The sequence below is a fragment of the Colletotrichum siamense genome, assembly GCF_013390195.1.
Source record: "Colletotrichum siamense strain Cg363 chromosome Unknown KSG_Cg363_contig10, whole genome shotgun sequence".
NCBI classification, from domain to species: domain Eukaryota; kingdom Fungi; phylum Ascomycota; class Sordariomycetes; order Glomerellales; family Glomerellaceae; genus Colletotrichum; species Colletotrichum siamense.
In genome coordinates this window covers 1968270-1988500 of record NW_023501023.1, presented here as the reverse complement: position 1 = coordinate 1988500, position 20231 = coordinate 1968270, and the positions used below count along the sequence as shown (strand labels likewise).

Genomic DNA, 20231 nt, shown 5'->3' with positions numbered 1-20231 from the left:
CACCTGTTGGGGGCGGGCGGCTGGCTTCGCTGTTTAGGGACCTCACAGCTGATAACTTACCTAGGTAGTACACCACACCCCCTGGACGATTCTTTAGCGTGGTGGGGGTGGTGACGGAAAACAAGAAACTGCACCGTGACCCGCCGCCACACTGCACCTTCCATTTCCTTATCTTATCGGGACCCAGAGCTCGAGCCTCGGAGCCCACCCTCACGCTGCCACACACCAGGTACCTAGTGTCGCCAACCTACCTACGGATACCTTACCTACCTACTTACCCAACGGTGTGCCCCGCCCCGCCCTCCTTCCTGTCGACTTGTTCATCTTTTTCTCTTCCGCATCAAATTTCCCTCTCTTCTTCCATCCTTCAACGCGTCAAACCACCGATTCTCGCCCAACCTTGTGCTTTCCTCACCGCACAAAACCGAAAGGTTTTCAACACTCCGTCGTATTCCTGGGGTTGAATCCGGCGTCATACAGCCTGCATATGTTGTAGGCCGCCGCTGGCGGATGGTCCATCCATTCGTCCATCCCAACGACGACAGCTGCAATTTTGTCGCACTGCTCACTGGTTTGACGGTTCCACTGCTAAAACCCCTCCGACTCGAACTTACCCCCGCGCTTCCGTGTACACCTCACATCACGACCCCCAAACCCTTGCTCTCACAATCTTTTGCACTATGTAATTGATCAGTGCGTTTTGCCAGCAACTACGTTCGCGTAGATCGGCATCGACCGTCGTACTTCATCTCGGCGTCGGTGTTTTCGCTCCTGGCATAGAACAAACATACACACCCGTTGCTGGGCACCTGGCTTTGAGCAGTCGTCTTGACTATCATGAGAAGTTGGGAATCAGCTGAGGTTACATATCAACATGTTCGGTGACGTTAAATGCCTGTCTGTATATTGTATCTTGGGAATCGCTCTCGGCACACATGTCGGAAGCTAAACGTAAGGTAGTATAGTTAGCCATGTAAGATTCTAGCCAGGCCTCCCTACCTATGGTTGAATGGGTAACTGGTCTTCCATTGTTTGCAGACCGCCAGTCTGGGCGGTTGGATCCGTTCATCAGTCGGCTACTCGGTGCTGACTTGTGCGAGAGCTGTAGTGAATCCCTACAGACAAGGTAGTGTAGTGTACGGATAGGCTGGTATATGATGCGTACTGCTCGCCCGAGGCGCATCATGTTCGGCACGTTTCGGGGTGCCTTCTCCCAACTCATTTCCTCGGCCCTGGCCTGGCCTGGCCTGGCAAGAAGAGCATCATGTCTTCGACCTGTCTCTGGGGGTCCCTGCGGATGTCTCTGGTTTAGTTCACCACGTCGTCTATTCGGAATGCCCTGCTGCTTGCTCTTGCTGTGGTGCTGGGCATAAGGTAGCCAGGTTGACCGAGAGAGAGAGACCCACCCAGTCTTTTCGCCTGCTGTCGGCCACTCCATCCCCTCCAGTGTCCCCCACCCCGGACACACACACACACACACTGGACACACACACCACCACCACCAGGTGCACCTCCCACCACGGACACACGGTAGGTAGTGTACTGCGGTACACCTGCCTACCCACCCACACCCATGGGCATACCCTACGGACACTTAGACCTGGTACCTACCCAAGGTAACTTGCGGCAGCATCCTCCTGCCTACCCATCCCACCACCCTGCCATATTTCACAGGATATGCGCAGGAGACGCAGCAGGAGCAGCAGCAGACGCAAGGAACCAAAGAGGGTAGCTCTCCATCCATCCCATTGTGCCCGTCTCATCCCATCTTCTTCACACCCAAGTCCGTCCACAATCCGTCGCTTCTCTTCGCATGGCTGGCCAGTGCTATGCTATCCCGTGCCAGCTTCTCCTTGGGTCCGGCCAATTCCTTAAGACTCCCACCACCCAGCATCGCCAAGTTCCGGCGCCGCCAACCCGACCATGGCGGGCAGATGGACAGACAGCATCAGCATCAGCACCAGCAGCGGTGCATGTATCAGCGTTGCCAGCGCCGGGCGGCTACGGGAGTACCGACAAGCAGCAGCATGAGAACCTGACAGGCAGCGCCTGTCATATGGCCATGCCCTCTCCTCTCCTGTCGCTCTCCATTCTGGTTGTGACATGCAGCATTGAAATAGCATCCCACGTCCGCCCGACGCGACGGCTCGCTGGATTGATCTCACTTTCCTCCTCTTGCCTCTTGCCTCTTGCCATAGTTGCAATATCGCTTCTTGCTCTGTCAGGCGACAGACGCATTGCTCTCCTCCTTGACTGGCAAGCCAAGGCAGGACATAGCTTTGCTCTTCGCAAACCACTGACAAGACGTGGCGAACCTGCTTGCTCCCTTTTGAATCATCCTTGGTAGCGGCAGCAGCAGCAACAACAACAGCAGCAACAACAACGCCAGCAATCGCGAGCAACATCGGCCGGTTCCCGTCGACGACGACGACGACGACAACGACAACGACGACAACGACGAGGACGCAAAGCCTGGCGGGCTTGCTACAAGGGCACACCTCTTTCACACACTGCGACACCCGCCTCGAGTCATCACCCACGACTCTTTTGTCCAGCCAATTAAGAACAGTGACTTGCCCAAGGTGTCATTCAGCCACACTGGCAGACTTGGTGCCGTGCCTTAGCTGGCCCCGAACCCTGAACGCGCGCTTGGCCGACCTCAGAGTCCCCTTCTGGCTTCACGACCGACAGGACAAAACGACCGACCAACCGCCGTCGCCCCAAGCTCCAACACTTGCTTGGTCTTCATCCACCCACCCATCACCCACCGGTTTACCAAGGCTAGTCAAGGTTGCAGGGTCTCCGTTTTCCTGCAGTTGCAGGCAGTACGCACCAAGCAACAGCACGCTACGGATTCCTGGTCGGCTAGGCAGAGTTGCCAGCTACTCGAGATACCCAGACCACCTACGCATTCACACACCTTGGCACACCCTCGGCACCCCTCAACGTCCCGTCTGTATTACCTACAGCATTCGTGTCAGTAGGGACAAAGGTCACAGCTTGAGCTCCATCAGCTCCAGCTTCTAACTCCAGCAATTTCCAACTAGACGCCTCTCCATTGCATACTCATACTGGCGGCAGCCAGAAAGAGAAGCAAGCCCCGTTGCATCGCTTCCAACCCCTCCGATCAAGGTTTTCCCTCGCCCCCAACTGAAGGCTGGAAAGACAAGCTGAGAGGCGCCAAACCCGGCTGTCATCGGACATAGTCACCGATAATCTGGAACCCAGCCAGCCAGCTGTGCGGACAGAGCAAGAGGGCTACCGAGCATCATCAAACTGTCAGAGCTCTTGTACCGGACATTTGACTTTATTTCACTTTTTCCAACTTGTTTCTCTCTTGGTCTGGCAAGACACGACGGGCCATCAACCCCCCACCCGACATCCACTCAACTAAAGTTACCCACTCATTGGAATCTCCGGCGCACCGCTGGCATTGCTCAGTTCCACCAAGTTGGATTGAACTTGAAGTCTTTCAACAAATACACCTCGCGGCTATGTGTTTGTTGCTTCCTTCATAGCCCGTCTCCTTCTCGGCGTAACCTCTTGACGGGTCTTTGGGTCCTGCTGGTTCTTCATCGTCACATCCTGCTGAGACGAGTACGCATACCACCACTCACACCCTTGCGGCTCGTAAGGATCTGAACAACCTGCCTACCTACAATTTCACAGCAGCGGCAACGGCAGCGGCAGCCCCAGTACCCTCCACTCACCCTCCACCTGCTGCCCCCGAGACGGCAGACAAGTCCTTCCGCTACCGGCCGGCCCTGATTTAGCCATCGCTCTCCAGGGCCTAACACGGCCCCCCCCAGCCTACGCCAAACATTCTGTAACGAGACCGAAGAGCTCCCGCTCCACGCAAGGGCAAGGAGAAGAAGGGGGGAGAAAATCCCACCTTCCAGGCCGACCCGGCCACCACCACCAACAACCAGCCGGCCAACCAGCCAGTCTGCTCCGCTTGCCCTGTCCAATTCTGCCAGCCAGCCCGCCTACCCACCAGACAGCGGCAGTACCCTCTAGGTACTTGTGCGTGTGCGTGTGCGTGTGCGTGTGTGTGTGTTTCTTTTTGGCACCGACCGACCGCCTGGCCGATCGTCTCGATCCCTCCTTCTCGCTTTCCTGTGGCGGGGAACTTGGGTTCATTTTCTTTTCCCTCTTTCCTCCCAACCTATTCGCGACTTGTGCTGCAGTTGCCCGTCATGATTATTGACGGGGAGAAGTATGCCTGTGAGGCTTGCGTTCGGGGTCACCGTGTTAGCAACTGCCAACACTCCGGTAAGTCGGCATGTTTTACCTTCGTCTCGACTTTCATGTTATTGTGCTACCACACGACTCTACCATGGTTGTCGCTGTCCTGGTTGTCACTTTTGCGATTGAGTCTCAGCCTAGCAAAAAACACCAAATATGAGTGACTAACCAGCCGCTTGCAGATCGTCCCCTTCAGCACATCAACAAAAAGGGACGCCCCGTCTCCCAATGCCAGCACTGCCGCTCGATGCGCAAGTCGCGCGCTGCCCATGTTAAATGCGACTGCGGCGAAAAGACGAGCAAGTGTACTCACTTGCAGCCGACTCTTGAGGGCCACCGAGGTAAGTCAAGCTCATCACGGCGGTCCTCCACAATACGGTCTACCACAATGAACCTGATCTAACTCGTTCGTTTTCCCCATCACGTAGAGACTTGTTGTTGCAACCATGGTGGTCGTTGCACTTGCAGCCACAAAAAGGAGCCTGGTCTCGACACCGTTCCCGAGTCCGACTCCGATAAAGACGCAACAGCTCCTCGACCAAAGCCGCCAATCCGCAGGCGCCGAGCCAATACTGTTCACTCAGACGGCATGCTCACTTTTGATGAGAATGGACACCACAAACCCGCACACAAGCACAACAAGGCATCCCAGAAATGCGGGCCGTACCAACTGAATCGTGTAAACTCACTGCACAGCACCAGCAGCCTGGGAAGTCACTCGCCTGAACGTGTTGGTGACAGCCTCAAAGACGCGACCTCCACTCGCTCTGGTCCTGTTCGTCAGCAACGGCTTGTCAAATCTGAGGCTGCGTCCCCGCTCATGAGAGGCTCTTCCAGCTTCCAGCAGCTCAACAACCAACTCCCACCCCTGGACTTGTCCGCCATCGAATACCCGCAATACCAACCGAACGGCACTTTCGACCTATTTGGGAGCTCTGGCGATGGGCCCATCTTTAGCGCTGGCCTGAGCACCGCGTCTGTGGATTGGAGCCACATTGATCTGGCTGACAAGACGGACAAGTTCGCACCCTCTAGCTACAGCCAAGCAGGCGCTCAAAGCTTCAACGGAATGTTCGATTTCCCTACCGGATCTGAGCCAGCACCGACGCTCGCAGCAACAACATCGACGTCGGGTGAAGTATCCGAGGTAGAGGATAACCTCATGCCAGGCGACAGCAGCGACTACGACGGGTACGGGACCGGCAGCAACAGTTTCATTCATCCTGCCAGTGGCAGCTACCTCACAAATGGCACGGGCACTGATCTGACCGCCATTGACTATAACAGCTTCCTCAAGTCATCCAAGTTCATTGGAGCGGCTTCATCCTTTGATGATAGCGGGCCCGTTGCTGGTGGCTCTGTCACTTTCGATGATGATCCCGTCTTCTGGGGCCAACACTTCGACGACGGCATTGCCACATACACCGAATCACCCGACGGCATGCCGGCGTTCAACGCTGATTCTTGGACAATGCAATAAGGCGTTTTGATATGAGCAATGTTGCGAAGCGTACACGCTCATGATATCCGGCCCAACGATTTAGACGGCAAGCACAGGCGCAAGGGATTCGAGCATAGGCGGGACAGGATCTCCTCGGCGGCGCAATCGTGTGGTCATCCATGAGTTCGCTCGCTCTCTCGCGGGAGTCGGCGTAGCACAACCTTTTCCCTTTCCCCCACCTTATACATCTTGGCAGCATACTACGGGGGTTTTCTTATTTTATTTATACTTGGTTTCGGCATTGAAAAACAAAAAAGAAGGGGTCCGGCTCACAAAAAAGAGGGTGTCTTACATCTCGACATTATCATTTTCAATGGACATGGCGTCTGGCACACGGGGAGCATTTTGCTGAGGCTAAAGGCGTGGTTGATTGGAATACAGACATCGATGAATGATGAACGGCAGCGGCCTCTGCTCAACCTCGTCAAAAAGCCGGGTCTAGCAGGGGTTGTCTCATTTCATAATGACAGTTATGTATCTTTCTTATTGCGCAGGGAATGATTGTATATAGGAAGGCTTAGGCGACATAGAATCCTCAAAAGGCTTGAATGTAGTGCATAGAGAGGACTGGCGCAAACGCGATCCATACACAGACACAGGCGCGCGCGAGCGCACACAGCGTGGACGACATCTTGGTGCTATCGACACTCTAGTACAGTGACAGTTCAAGGACATGGCTGTGAGAAGAGCTCCATGGCCGCTAATCGGGACGGGATGCCAGGCGGTTGAAGAAAGAGACATGAGGGATGACGACTGCAGCGAGATGAGAGAGGGGCAGACGCCAGAACAACGAAATGAACCAAGCTACGTAGCTTCGATGAAGCCCCACCTGATCAGATAAAAGGCCCTGCAACGGCGATTGAGTTATGCGGGATTGTACTTGCTGCTCAAGGGGTTTTAGACGAGGGTTTGCTGGCCTCGTGAATCTCGGTGAGTTGCGAGCAATCTGGCAGGCTCTGACCAGTGGTGAATCGATCCAACCCGTGCAGCAGGGCAGCTTAGAGGACATGACAAGAAAGAATATCACATCCTATGCCAAAGCTACCCTATTGCCTGCCTAGCTGCCTAGTGTACTCCGTACGGCCAGGTAGATGCTGCGCATGCACAGCGACAGGGAAGGCCAGACAAGGTGTGTATCCGTACGTGAGCTCTTCGTAGGTACTCGACAGGACAGGACTGCTGTCGAACGGCGATGTTACCTCAGGCATGAGGGCAGGGTTTGACAGTCAGAGAAGGCATGCAATAGAGTGCAGGCGGGTTACTGACTAGGGCTCACGAACCTAGGGCCCTCGTGGGGCTCTCTGGATGGTGGTTTCTGCACGTTCCTGCATATCATCGGCTTGTGTCGCCTCGCCATCAGCCTGTGTCACTCGCTGTCCTGTCACTGTCACTGTCACTGTCGAGTAGACCGCCGTGACGGAGTCCTCCAAGGTCGGATATGAGGCCGGGCTGGTCTCGGTAACCTGGAGAGACGCAAGACCTACCTCAATACATGTCACATACCGCACCTTACTACCTTACCCTAGGTACCTTGCCTTACCTACCGACCCGGGTACACAAGACAGGCAGGTCGCAGGCAGGCAAGTAAGTTGCTGTGGGTGCTCCGTGCATGTGTGTTTGGTACTTGGTGGGTATCCATCTGTATCCATAGGTACGGCGAGCAGTGCCTCTTGCGGGAAGGGCACCTGGGCGCCAGGGTTTGGCAGGGCACCCAGCGGCATTGCGCCCTCCGTTGAGTTGGGGGCAGTGGAGTGTGGCAGTCTGTCGGTCGGTTCCCCCTCCCCCCCCCACTGACAACGTTTCCTGCCAGCCACCTCCGATGCGTCCGTGCACGATGGTCGCTGCTGCTCCGAGATCCGGAGATGTCTGGTCTTGTCGTGGGAGATACTACTTGCGTAGCACTCTACGATCTCAAGCAGCAAGGAAAGAAGCATCAGAACAGGATGGCGGCCAATGACACAAGCGGTGTGCTTGGTATTGGGTTTAATGCTCGTGCTGGCGCTGGCGCTGGTGCTGGGAACGATGATAGAGGCCGGCTCCGTTGTCAACCTCGTGTTGTCTGCCGCCTGCTACTCATTGCTGTTGTGACCCGGCTTCTGATTGTCGGGACGATGATGTGATGGTGTTAGGTAGTGTGTGTGCGTGTGTCATCGAGTATTGTCAGCCCCGGCGCGGCTCTCGGCGCATCTCCCATGTTGAGGGACATGGTGGCCAAGTTCGAAAGCCAACTGGAGCTGGAGTCTGGGGAGGGGGGCTGTACAAATCTCCGCTGGAGGAGCTGATCTCCGTTACTCGGGTCGCGTTTGACAAGGTCACTCTCCAACGGCGACAGGGCGACTGAATCGCGCCTACATGGCATCCGCACTGGAGTCTGGAAATCGTCAGGCGCAAGACGACAGCTCCCAGTCATGACTCCAAAGCGACAAGGACCACCGATCGATCCATTGATTCCAGCCGCTGCCGTCGCCTCTGAATATGCCCCCTCAGTGTTCTCGCCCCTGCAAACTGGATTCCAAGGGGCACCTGAACGGCCGGCCGGATAAGACGGAATGAGAAATCAGGCCGTGGCATTCCAATAGTCGATAGCACATGTGGCTGTGTGCGCATGAAAGCCGTCACCACATGTCGCCCTGCGTCTGAGAATGTGCAGTAAGACCGCACAACTGGTACCAGCAGCTTCGCGCTTGAGAACCAAACCCCAGAGCCAGGCATATCTTACAAAAAGTTGCTACACTGCTTGCTAGTCTCAGAGACTACGAGAAGCATCCTTGTTGGTCGACCCCATATGCCCTGCCATCTGGCGCGTCAAATTCTCCGCGGCCACCCACTTACTTACCCGCCAACTTGTTGACCGTGATGCATAATTTCACATGATACGCTGAGGACACGAAGTATTTTCGCATGCTACCACGCAACTATACTGTCGGCGACGGGAGAACAACTACCAGACTTCGAGGGCAAGCGCGTGTGCCCGCGACATCACTCACTGGTGACATTTTGATAGTTTATGTATACAACTGGAGACGACGAGAACAAACGCAAGGTTCAAGCCGGTAGTAAAGCACTGTCCATTACTTTTTATATTAATACAAATATCGATCCACCTAGGCGGTCAAGATTGTCGCCCCTTATCCTCCCGTCCTTCGCGGACAGATTGCCTGTGTTAAACCGCAGTGATACAGGCCTCGGGCGCAGAGGCGCTGTCATCGGTGCTTACCTCTTTCGTTCGTTTTCGTCGCCAATCCTTCGCCTGGATCACTGAAACCAAGCGTCGATATATTCAGCCAGGTTGTTGCATTCCATCGGCACGGCGCGACAAGCTTGCTCCTAAGCTGCCTGTTGTGCTGCGCGGACGACATTAAGGTAGCCGGTGAGGAGTACAGGCCGGGGATCGAATCCCATATCCGCGTAGTTCAGAGCCGTGCGATAAGCCGGAGGCTCCTCTGTCTTTTCCACAGCTACCGAGGAAAGAGTGGCCAGATCAGCCAAATGTTGAAGCCCCTGGCTAGCAGCTGTTTCCATTGCCGATGGGACAGAAGCTGCCGTGGTACTTGCGGTTGTTGATGGCCGCAAGTGGTCGGCGATCTTGTCCCTGACGAGACCATCAAACACAGATGTCGGAAGAGATGAGTCTCGAAAGTCGCCCAGCAGACGAGTCGCCTCCTCCTTTGTCTTGTCCACCTTTGCCAACTCAACCAGTATCAGTACTGTGAGTACTGTGAAGTGATGGTGAAGAGGTGTGACGAGCTGCGACTGTCCAAGCAGGAGACTAATTGTTTCTTGGCAGGGCCATAGAGCGTCCGCTGACTTAGCGGATGGGTTGAGCAGATATGCTAGCAGCCGGCAGTGCCAGTAGACAAGATGAATTACAGGATACGTGCCTGCCTCGATGTGAGGCGGCAAATCCTCACGGAAGTCCTCAACCCATGCGTCCATGAACGAACCAATCATTCGGTCTCCGAATGACGGGTTCAATGGTTCTTGAAAGTTTGCAATCATCACTGAGGCACGGCCCAGGAACTTAGAGGCCCCTGCAAGATTGTCAGCGTCTTTGGTCAATATTCGAGCTTTGTTATGAGCGAACATACGGATCAAAAGAAGCGGCACCTCGCCCACAATCGCTTTCAGGCCAGGGATCACCACAACACTCTCGTCCCTAATCAAACAAGGAACTGCTGTTCCCACTGCGTGCCATCGATCAAGGAGGACAAGTGACCACCAAATTCTGACTCGGAGTTGGCTGTCCGTGTCTACTCCAAACTCAGCTTCGGATGGCTCCAACTTGGACTGGTACAGTTTCAGAGCATTGGCACCTGCTACTGCTCTACCTAGGAGCGACTCCTTCGGCGCACCGATGGAACCCAGTTGCCGATTGTCCGCTTCAATGATCATGAGGAGCAGTGTTTGGAGGAAGACGATGTTAGCTGCAGGACTGCGCGAGGCCGAGTCGCCGGCCTCCCATTCAACAAGCAGGGTGTGGGCAAGCCGGACATCGCCTGGATTTCCAGATTGAAAAGTCGGGTACGAGTGCATGGTACCGGAAAGAGCTTCGACAAACGCTTCGCGAAGAAGGCCAGGACACTGTGCCAGGTAATCCTGGATGAGAGCTCTGCTGCTTGGAAGGATTGGAAGATAAGGATGGATGATGTTGATGTACCTAAGGTTCGAGATCAGCAACGGAAACCACAGATCCAAGGCCTTCGGGCGGCGACAGAAAACTCACCCATCAAATACGGCATCATCTACGTCGCGCGGCTGATCGATGTCGGGCAACTCGGCAACAGGACCGTCCATCGGAGCCACCGGCGGCCGCGGCTGCATGTCATTCTTAATGGGTAGGGGCTGGGGAGCCAGGCCATTGGTGGAAAAGGGAGAGGACTGGTATTTGTCGGACGGAGTTGTCATAGGTTGAAGAGGACGATGCTCAGCACCCCAGGCAGTCTGTCTCGTGGGTGCTGGAGTGGACAAGTCCGCACTGGATATACTCGAGAAGGGCCGCTTCCGGCTGGCATCTTCGCCAGGACCTGCAAATATTAGTTAGTTACAGTGGCATTTGCTATCGAAACCTCGCAAACTTACTTTGAATCTCCAGCTTGCCCTCAATACTGTTGATTCTGTCGGCTAACTCTTTGATATAGCTAATCACATCCAGTCAGCGACTGCTAAGAGGCTAATGCCTACTAAACTTACCCCTTGCTAGGACCGCGTTTCTGAGGGACACGGCTGAACAAGCAACGAATTCCAGACCGCTTGCAGTTGGAGCATGGGTTGTCTCCAGAGTCCGACTGGGCATCACACTTGACTTTCTTTCTCCTACATTCGTCGCAAGCACGAGACACTTTGGATCGCTTCCTTGGCGGAGTGCTGTCTCCCAGAGCATAGGTCTGGGATAGGTGGTGGTGATCCATTGGAACAGGAACAGAAACATGCTGAGGAAGGGAGTCCGGCAAGGTTTCCTCGGGCACATAGGGTCGGGAAGGAGGCTGGTGCTGAGGCTGCTCAGGGTGTGGCATGATGCTCCGTAGATTGGGGTCTTCGACATTCATGCTAGGATCTGTGACGTGCATCATGGGCTCGGCGGCCAGATCCTGGCCGAGCTGAGCAGCCAGCTGCAGCTCTTCCACGCTGGCGGAGTGAGGCGGCTGTTGCTGGGGCGTGGGCGGGGGAGGAGGTTCCTGTTGAGAATCGTCTCTGGCAGCTGAATGATAGTATGGGCCGGCATCCTGAGCATCGACTGTGGGTGATGGATAGCTCTGCATTCTCTCCTCCGGGATGCGACCATCAGTCATCCCATCCTCTGGCATACGATCATCTTGCATTCGATCCTCTGGCATGCGCTCTTCCGACACATGGTCCTCTGGAATCCTTCCCTCTGTGGCAAGACCCTCATCCTGAAGGGTTTGCGTGTGGAGTCTTTCCTCCTCTGTCTCGCCTTCCCGAATTGAGCTCATGGCAACTTGTATTCGATTGTAGCGCTTGATCTGTGGTTGATGGGGCTTCCGCGGAGAGCGGCGCTGACAAACGTTAGAGGGCGCCCGTCGGTATCGCGCGTATGATGCGACAATGGACGCAGGCGCGCAGGCTCCAGATCAAAAATCGAAAGACTCGTGTGTCAAAGGGCAACTCGGGTTTGCGCATCCACAAACACGTCGGCAGTCCGTTGCGGGACGACGCGTCGAGTCCTGGAGGGCAGGGCGACTTCAATTGATGTTCTCTGCAGAAATTTACATGCTTTAGTACAGGTTTCTTCCGAGGTGCACTCGGCACTCTTCCTCTGTCTGCGCTTGTAATTTCTTTTCTGTTTTTCTGTCCCGCGACAGCTACACGTCCAGGTCCAGCTCCGGCTTGAAGCTCGATCAAGCCACGAAGGTGAACGGTTGGACGCGTTGTTGTTGACGCGGTCGAAACATTGCGACAAAAATGGGCATCTCTGCAGCATCCATCTCCAGGCAAGGTGCAATGCAGACGGAACAACAGCTTGGCGGCAATGCGCGTGGGGGTTGGCAAGTAATTGGGCTGACTGACCTCTGCTCTCTTCCAGAAAATAAATAATCCGACGCGGACTTCGTGATGGATCTGCTTAGAGGGCGATCTGGTGGACGGAAGAGGAAGAACCAGGCTGCCGATAGAGGTTGGAAAGGCGTTGATTGATCCGGAGACACGCTGGAGTTTTTGACCTTGGGACCATGGGGACCTCAGTCGGCTCAGGTTTCGGGGGAACTCCACGTGGGGCGCCACCAGTGTCAGGGCTACCTACCTACCTTGCTCCTCAGCAGGTATTCGTATTGTACACAACGTCACGGGCTGGGAGAAATTTTTTTCGGAGACCGGGCACCTAGAACTCCTTCGATTATGTCAGCCATCAGGGACGAGACTGAGTCCGAGCTCGGGCCACATTAGCTGGCTCAGCATCGTATCTTCGTGCCTGGGGATTTTCTGACTTTGGTCTTCAGCGACATCAAGGGCTTCGGGACATACACTTTGCCCAGATGCCGGCATGGTGGTGGTACAGCCCAAGAACTGGCCGACAGGGCTAGTCTATCTCACGGCGCCAGTCCACTGCCGTTCACTTAGCGAACCGCAGCGACAGACGATAACACAAAAGACAGCAGGGCTTCCTGAAGTTCAGGTGCAAGACACGGCATTACCGAGTCCTTTGGTCAAAATCACTCCCATTTTTGAGAGCGTCCATCCGGCGAGAGGCCAATGCGGTCTCTTTGCCGCCCGGCATCTTAAACCAGGCGCTTTCATCATTCCTTACCTCGGAACGGTCCATCCAGACTCGCCATCCAAGTCCGACTACGATCTATGGCTGGACAGGGACGCCGAGATTGCCGTTGACGCCAGCACGGGCGGCAATGAGGCCAGATTCATAAACGATTACCGAGGCATTGCCCAGCGACCAAATGCCGAGTTTCGTGAGGTCTGGTGTCACAGATTCAAGCAAAGATGTATGGCTGTGTTTGTACTGTCCGAAGGGAAGAATGGCCGCGGGAAAGGCGGTATTGCCAAGGGCGATGAGGTTCTTGTGAGCTACGGAAAAGGCTTCTGGGGTCACCGGAAAGAAGGAGAGTAAGAAAACGCGGCTGCGTTGACAATAAGAAACAACGGCAACTTATAGCCGCATGCTGATTGAATGTTCCAATACAAATTATGCTCTGGAATCAGAGTGTGAATACTAAGACAACACAAAAACACATGAATGCCCGTAAAAATTTCTCGTGGGGCAGTCGAAATACCATGCCGCTCGCCATACCCAGTGAACCATGTCTCAAACCCCATCCGCAATGCATCATCTGCCCCCCGCCATTAAGCCTTGGTAGTAGGAAAGGCTCATGTTAAGCGCATGCTTGAGATGGGCGTCTTCAGTGAGGGGAAGGCTCAATACTCGAGTGGCATTATCCTGCAACATGTTAGCCTGGCCATTGATACAAGACTGATATTAGAGAGAGATCTTACCCGATCGTGTCTCGGTACTTCCGCCATCACCTTAGCCACGAGTGAACCCATCTCAGATATTGCTGCCAGACTGGTTATATTTCCACTCTCAGCATTCTCTCGCAGAGCTGGCAGGCCGGACAGAAGCCCATCGAGCACCTGTATGGAAATTTGCTGCCGTTGCTTCCGGCGGCTCACGAGCTCCAAAAAGGCCTTGTAGACCTCACCTCCGAGGGTCCAACCAGGAATGACATGGTCGTGGCCTTCGAAACGGGAGAGAGTAACCGCCAGCTCGTCGTAATCGCGGCTCACAACCGCCGATGGCGCGACCTGGTGAACGAGCACATTGTGTGCCTCTGGGTACGAACCGGCTCGGAGTAGACAATGTACTTCGGCTGCCGCGTCTTTCTTGACAGCTCTCATATACAGGGCTTGAGCTTCCCAGATCCAAGAAGGCGGTATCTTGAGTGTCTGCGTAAGAGTTGTGAAATTGGTCCCCGTCTCGGATCCCAGTAGGGCCGCATGCCGACAAAGATTCTCCTGCACAGCCTTCGCTCGCATGTCTGGGTTGCCGAGATGTAGCAAGACAAACGTGGCTTCCAGCCAGCTTCCTTCGCTGACGAGCTGGTCGGCAAAAGCGATGGTCGAAGCATCGGCCTTCTCAGATGCGTTATGGCCGTAGGATACCTTATTTGTGGATAGCAGGGCGCGACTGAGCTGCCAAGACAGCCGAATGTCTAGAGGCGATAGCTGACTATTCTCCGGTCGCAGTACAGCTTCCAAGTCAGTCTCGGCATCTGAATACAGCTTCAGGAGACCCCACAGAAGGTCTTCGCGAGCTTCTGAACGTCGATCGTTCCAGAGTGCCGGTATGCCTTGTTCAAGATACCATGTCTGAGGACGCTGTTCTCTGTCTTGAGTTATGTCTTCCCGGAACAGACGAACGGCTGCCGAAAGGTGATCATTGCGTGAAATAGAATACCAGAGCCTGAGCCCAAAGGCCTGCTTCCAATCTAGGCCAAAACGCTGTGAGATGACGAACGACTCAATGCGGTCTTCGAGAGGTACTGCTTTCTTTCCCTCGCACACGCCTGAATTGCCGCTCAGCAATTCATAAATGGCGCGTAGGGGGTCGGCAAACTCGGAAAGAAAGTTGGCGTCTTGCCACTCGTCAATTTGTTCGCGCATGTCCTTTTTAGCCTGATCATTGCTGCCAATCAGCGAGACCAAGGTTGCGAGGCGAAAGTTGTTCCCATCCAAGAGGTACTTGCACGCGTCTTGGATGCGGTGCCCTGACAAAGCTGCAATAGCCTTCTCTTCGCTAGACCTTGCAAGCGCAACCGATCGAGATGATGCAGAATCAACGAGCGCCGCCCAAAACTTGGACAAACGACTCTTTCGAGATTCGTTCCCCAGATCTTCATCGGCAGAGGCGGGTCCGTCGAAAAGAATGCTGGCGAGCTCCCAAACCAACCTTTCATGTGCGTTGGCAGGGCTGGTGGTATCTTGGTCGTGAAAAAGAGACATGAGGGTGTCGGCATGTAGAGTCGTTTCGGGTACGCCCTCAGTGAGCTCTACTTGCGTCATCTTCACCTGATTCTTGAGAGCCTTTGCAGAAGCCTGGGACCAGTTAGCTCCATGAACCATGCCATTATCTCGTTCCCCTTTGACTTGCCTCATTGGAGAATTTGGCCGCCTCAATAAATCGTCCCCGCGCTTGAACAACGTTCTTCGTCAACATGAGATCATCCGTCTTGGAGCGCCTGGGTGGTGCACCAAGAGGCTCCCGAGTCGTTGCAAAGATCAGAGTTCCATCTGGTCCCCAGCTTGGTCTCATGGCGTTGTGGAAGGAGCGATCAGCTTCACTCATATTGGACTGGTCAGCAAAGGACTTCGTCTGTCGTTCATAGGGCCACTAGACGAAAATTTGCCTCAGTAAGATCTCAAAATTAATTACACAAAGCCGCGTGGCATTCTGGCCCGAACGACGAACAGCGAATGAGAGGGGGGTCCCTAGACCATGAAGTATTCACCAACCTGAACAAATCCTCTCGAGGGCGCGGCGGTGGGAGCCTTGGCCTTCTCAAACAGCGAGTTCATCAAATCGATGCTCGTCGCAAAACCGCGTCCGTCTGACACAACACGCCCCTTTTGGCCCATCTCTGTTTCTGCCGCGTGCGATCGCGATGCTATCTCATTCACACTTCGCAAGAACGTTCGGTCTCTCTTCTGAGGGCTAACGGATCTTTGCAGCATATTCATCCATTCGTCTCCTCCGGCAACTTGCAGCTTGATAGGAGTGGCTGAACCCTTCAGCGCTCGCATTCTGGCTCGCAGAATGCCTCCGGGAGTTTCGCTGGCTGGGGCAACCATGTCACCATCTGGCGAGTCGATTGTCTGCTCCGCGGCAAGATGGCGTCTGAAGTGAGTTCCCGCCGTATCCTCATCCTCAGACATACCATATTCGACATCATGTTCGTCAACCGGTTCATCTTCCGTTGAGAGAACCAGAGCGTTCGAGGTCGAACCCGCGAAGCTATCTTCTAAAAAAGACTGGGGTTGGAACGGACGTGCAAGATCATCATGCTCTTCTTCCGTGTACTCTTCATCCCTCTCTTCAAAAGCACCAGGGAGAGCGCGTCGCTTGTTTCTGCGAAAGTCGAATGTGTCATTCTCCCCAGGGCTTGCCTCGGAGTCACGAGAACGTAGCTGGGGAAGGGCGCCGTGCCTTTGGTTGTCGCGAACCAAGACATCATCCGACTGTTCGGGTTCTTCTTCGTCCTCGTCGTAGTCCAGACCATACGTAGTGAAGTGCTCGACCGAGAATTTCCAAACGCCAGTATCGGGGTTGTACTCTTCGAAAGTGGTGTTCTCGATGCGCCTGAGACGTTCGACATGTTTGGCAACTCGCTTGACATCATGGCCAGGGCGCTTCTCTCTACCCCGTGGCCAGGACTGCTCCAAGGAGATCAGAGCAGGGACATTCAAGCCCTTGCCAACAGGAGGTTTCTTGGCGGCGATAGGATATACAGTCGCAGAGCGGGTTTCGAGAATGACGATCCCTCCGAATATTTCATCGAGGTCAATGTTGGTCAAATCAACCTCGGGTTTGAACTTGACAGATCCAACGTTATCTCTTCCCACGGTGAAGCTTTCAACTCTCTGCCGCTGCATTCTAGTCATGCCAGCGATAGTCTCTTTGGTAGGGCTCATCCAGTATGAGCCAGGGGCCTTATCGAGACCATCGTTTGCCACTTCCGGTATCTGAGACGAAACGTCTTCTTCATGAACGATGGCGAGTTCTTTGCCCTTGACCTGTTCCGGGTCTCCGGTAGGGGGCTTTGATCCGTTGACACTGATGCTAGCAGTAGTCAAGTCTTGGGGAAGAACACTCCTGGGCGTCGAGGCGTTGGTGGGTTCAACATCGTCAGCCTCCGGGGCCTCCACGTTGCTGGTGTCAAAGCTTACGCGCTTCGCCAATTTCCGAGACCCATTCAATTGATCTGCAGACGGCTTGTCCTTGGTCGGCGTAGAGAATAGGTCGCTACGCATGTCTTTGTTGATTATCAGCTTCTTGACGCTGCCGTTGCTCCCATAGTAGCGCGGTCCAGAGCTAGCCGAGAAAGCGCCAGGCGCGAGGATGCTATCTTCGGCATTGAAGCTTCTCCTCAGGTTGCTAGTCGACACGCTCTTGCTTAAGCTTCGATTGAGGCTCGACGACCCCAACAGGCTGCGGCTGGCTCCTCCCGGAGTGCTAGCGGCGCTGGATGGGCTACCGCCAGGAGTGCCGTATGTGCTGTATGAGAATCCGAACCCACGCTTCTGAGGGGTGACAAAGCGGGCAGCGGAGGCAGGGTTGAGTTTGTACATCGGAAGGATGGAGCTGCGTCTCGGCTTTGACTTGCTAGACAGGGGCGTGGCCAATGGTCCTGGGTTAGGCGTCTCAGCACCTGAGAGATTGGAGAACAAGGACGGCGACCCGAAGGCCGAAACATCAGTGATGTTGGCTGTCAGCGACTGAGGGCCTGAGTTGATTCCTTGAGTATTGCCCATGACGGAGCCACCGAGAATAGAGCCTTGGTGCTGTTGCTGTGCGTTATTGCCGCCAAACAAAGAGCCTTGCTGTTGGGTGTTCTGTCCACCAAACAAGCTGTTGCCGGCGGGCTGTGAAGTACCAAACAGACCGGGCTTTGCCTGGTTCTGACCGGCGGCACCGAAGAGAGAAGATTGGCCTGTCTGTTGCGCCTGGGGATTTGTGCCCATACCGCCAAACAGACCCCCGCCAGCGTTCGTGCCTTGACTTGCCGCATTGGATCCAAACAGACCACCTGTAGCAGCGGGCTTGGATCCAAAGAGACCGCCACTTGAGTTGTTCGTGCCTGCTCCGCCAAAGGAGTTGTTAGGGGCGCCTCCACCGCCAAAGAGTCCGCCGGTAGTCGACGTTCCACCTCCTCCGAAAAGACCACCGCCGCCCGTGGCCGGCTTTTGCTGGTTGCCGAATAGAGACGAGCCCGCTTGCTGCTGGTTCTGCGCGCCAAACCCACCTCCGCCAAAGACTGATCCAGTTCCTTGCTGCTGACTTTGGGCTTGGTTGTTGCCAAAAAGTCCAGTTCCATTGGACTGGCCAGCGTTGCCGAATAACCCGCCGCTAGTGCCCGTATTATTGGTGGTGTTGTTCGAACCAAATGCGCTGGTCGTGTTACTCGCACCGAATCCACCGGTCGTGGCCCCGGTGTTGCCGAAACTAAAGCCGCCGGGTTTGGCTTGGTTCGCAGCGGTATTGTTCGATCCAAAGAGTCCTCCTCCGGTAGCATTATTGTTAGTGGACCCGAATCCACTGGTCGTGTTTGTGGTACCGAATCCACCTCCTGAACTTGTGCCAAACAGCCCGCCCGACTGAGCGGGCTGGGATGTTGTCGTGTTGCCGCCTCCGAACAGGCCTCCAGTAGCTGGCTTGGGCTGGTTGCCGAACAGACCGCCTCCGGATCCGAACCCCCCAGCGGAACCACCGCCGAAACCGGTGGTCGTGGCCGTCGTCGTACTCGTGTTGTTGTTGGCACCGCCGAACAAGCCACCTCCGGTCGAAGCACCCGATCCAAAACCTGCAGACTGCTGGTTTGTCGCACCGAAGCCGGTGCTGCCAAAGTTGGAAACACCAAAGGCGCCTGCTCCGCTAGCATTACCATGACGACGTCCCTGTGCGTAGTCAGCCAGTCTCAGCTCTTCCGCAGACCATTTCTTGTACGGTTCTTGGAAGAGAATGTTTTGGAACGCGTTTGACTGATTTCCAGCTCCGGCAGTTTCCTTTTCCTGGTGCGCTTGGAACGGTGTGATGGCCGTGCCAGGAGGGTCGCCAACATTTGAACCGATGCCCGGGTTTAGGGATGCGCCAAAGCCTCCAGTGGTGGCGGCGTTGCCACCGAAGCCGGTGCCAGAGTTTCCGCCGAACAAGGACGTGGTGCCGGTGGCAGTGGTGGTGTTGTTCGTCGTGGAGCCAAAGGCAGGCTTGCTGGCGCCGAACAGATTTCCGCCAGATCCTCCAAAGGGAGATGACGTACTTGCAGTTGCATTCCCGCCAAAGCCTCCAAACCCAGAAGAAGGGGTAGTAGTGTTGGTATTATTATTGTTGTTGGAGCCGAAAAGGCCGCCTCCAGTAGACGTAGAAGCTCCGAAAGCAGGTTTTGAGGCTCCGAAGGTTGTGTTGGTGTTAGAACCGAAACCACCTAGGGTAATGGATAATTAGTATACTGCTCAATGCAGATAAAAAGAGCATGTCGGATGTAAAACTCACTTGAAGAGGTGCCACCACCGCCAAAGGCACCAGTAGTGTTGCCAAAAAGGCCACCACTCGTGTTGGTATTATTGGTAGACCCAAAGGCGCTGTTCGTAGCAGTACCAGATCCAAAGCCTAGTGGGGATGGTTGATTAGTCTGAATGAAGCTTTGCGACAGAATCGCTGGTGGTTGCGACGACGCAAGTTTTGCCTTACCTGTGCTGGTGCTGGTCGCGTTGTTGGCTCCGAAGCCGCCAAAGCCAGTTGACTGTTGGTTGTTGCTCTGGCCAAAGCCGCCAAAGCTGCCGCTGCCAAAGCCAGACATGATGGATGCAGGCTAGCAGCGACTGTTGGTGCTGAGGTTGAGGATGAGAAGAATGAGTGCGAGAACGCGCACTAGGGGATCTGAGTCGCGGACGCAGGTGAAGTCGCCTACAATCAATTATGGACGGTCATGCAGTGCGGTCGGATCGAACGGCCGTCGGTGTTGATGACCGGTGGGCGCGTTGGGCGGATAGGTTGGCGACGTGACGTGGGAAGCTGTGGTGTTGTATACAGCTGGTCGAGGAGATTTTTCTCCCTTTGGGTGTCGCGCAAAGGCACGAAATAGAAAGAAGAGGTACGTGGAGAAAAAATGGCTGGGGTGGGTAGAAGGGATGCTACAGCGCGTCGCTTGCAGGAAGGTACAGAAGTACTGTATCAAGCCAGAGGGACCGGGGGTGGGGCGGCAACCAATCAAACCGGGCAGGGTAAAGAAGAGCTGAGCCGCGATGG

At 55.0% G+C, this 20231-nt stretch overlaps 4 protein-coding genes across 4 annotated transcripts; 2 read left to right on the top strand and 2 right to left on the bottom strand.

Annotated features, from left to right (window-relative positions):
- Positions 1-4196: 4196 nt before the first annotated feature.
- CRF1 (Copper resistance protein CRF1) lies at positions 4197-5725 on the top strand (the record flags this gene model as incomplete). Its single annotated transcript, XM_036646267.1, has 3 exons — positions 4197-4272; positions 4428-4586; positions 4674-5725. 3 exons carry the CDS (start codon positions 4197-4199, stop codon positions 5723-5725), a joined length of 1287 nt encoding a protein of 428 aa, XP_036488600.1.
- Positions 5726-9073: 3348 nt separating this feature from the next.
- On the bottom strand, positions 9074-11697 carry CGCS363_v014417 (putative transcriptional regulatory protein; the record flags this gene model as incomplete). The annotated part of the gene is made up of 5 exons (XM_036646266.1): positions 9074-9777; positions 9835-10403; positions 10470-10770; positions 10826-10884; positions 10937-11697. The coding sequence occupies 5 exons, from the start codon at positions 11695-11697 to the stop codon at positions 9074-9076; spliced, it is 2394 nt and encodes a 797-aa protein (XP_036488605.1).
- A 1046-nt stretch (positions 11698-12743) lies between these two features.
- On the top strand, positions 12744-13322 carry CGCS363_v014416 (uncharacterized protein; the record flags this gene model as incomplete). Its single annotated transcript, XM_036646265.1, has 1 exon — positions 12744-13322. The coding sequence occupies one exon, from the start codon at positions 12744-12746 to the stop codon at positions 13320-13322; it is 579 nt and encodes a 192-aa protein (XP_036488604.1).
- Positions 13323-13538: 216 nt separating this feature from the next.
- On the bottom strand, positions 13539-19782 carry NUP145 (Nucleoporin NUP145; the record flags this gene model as incomplete). Its single annotated transcript, XM_036646264.1, has 5 exons — positions 13539-13649; positions 13706-15304; positions 15722-19407; positions 19476-19592; positions 19674-19782. The coding sequence occupies 5 exons, from the start codon at positions 19780-19782 to the stop codon at positions 13539-13541; spliced, it is 5622 nt and encodes a 1873-aa protein (XP_036488603.1).
- Positions 19783-20231: the final 449 nt, after the last annotated feature.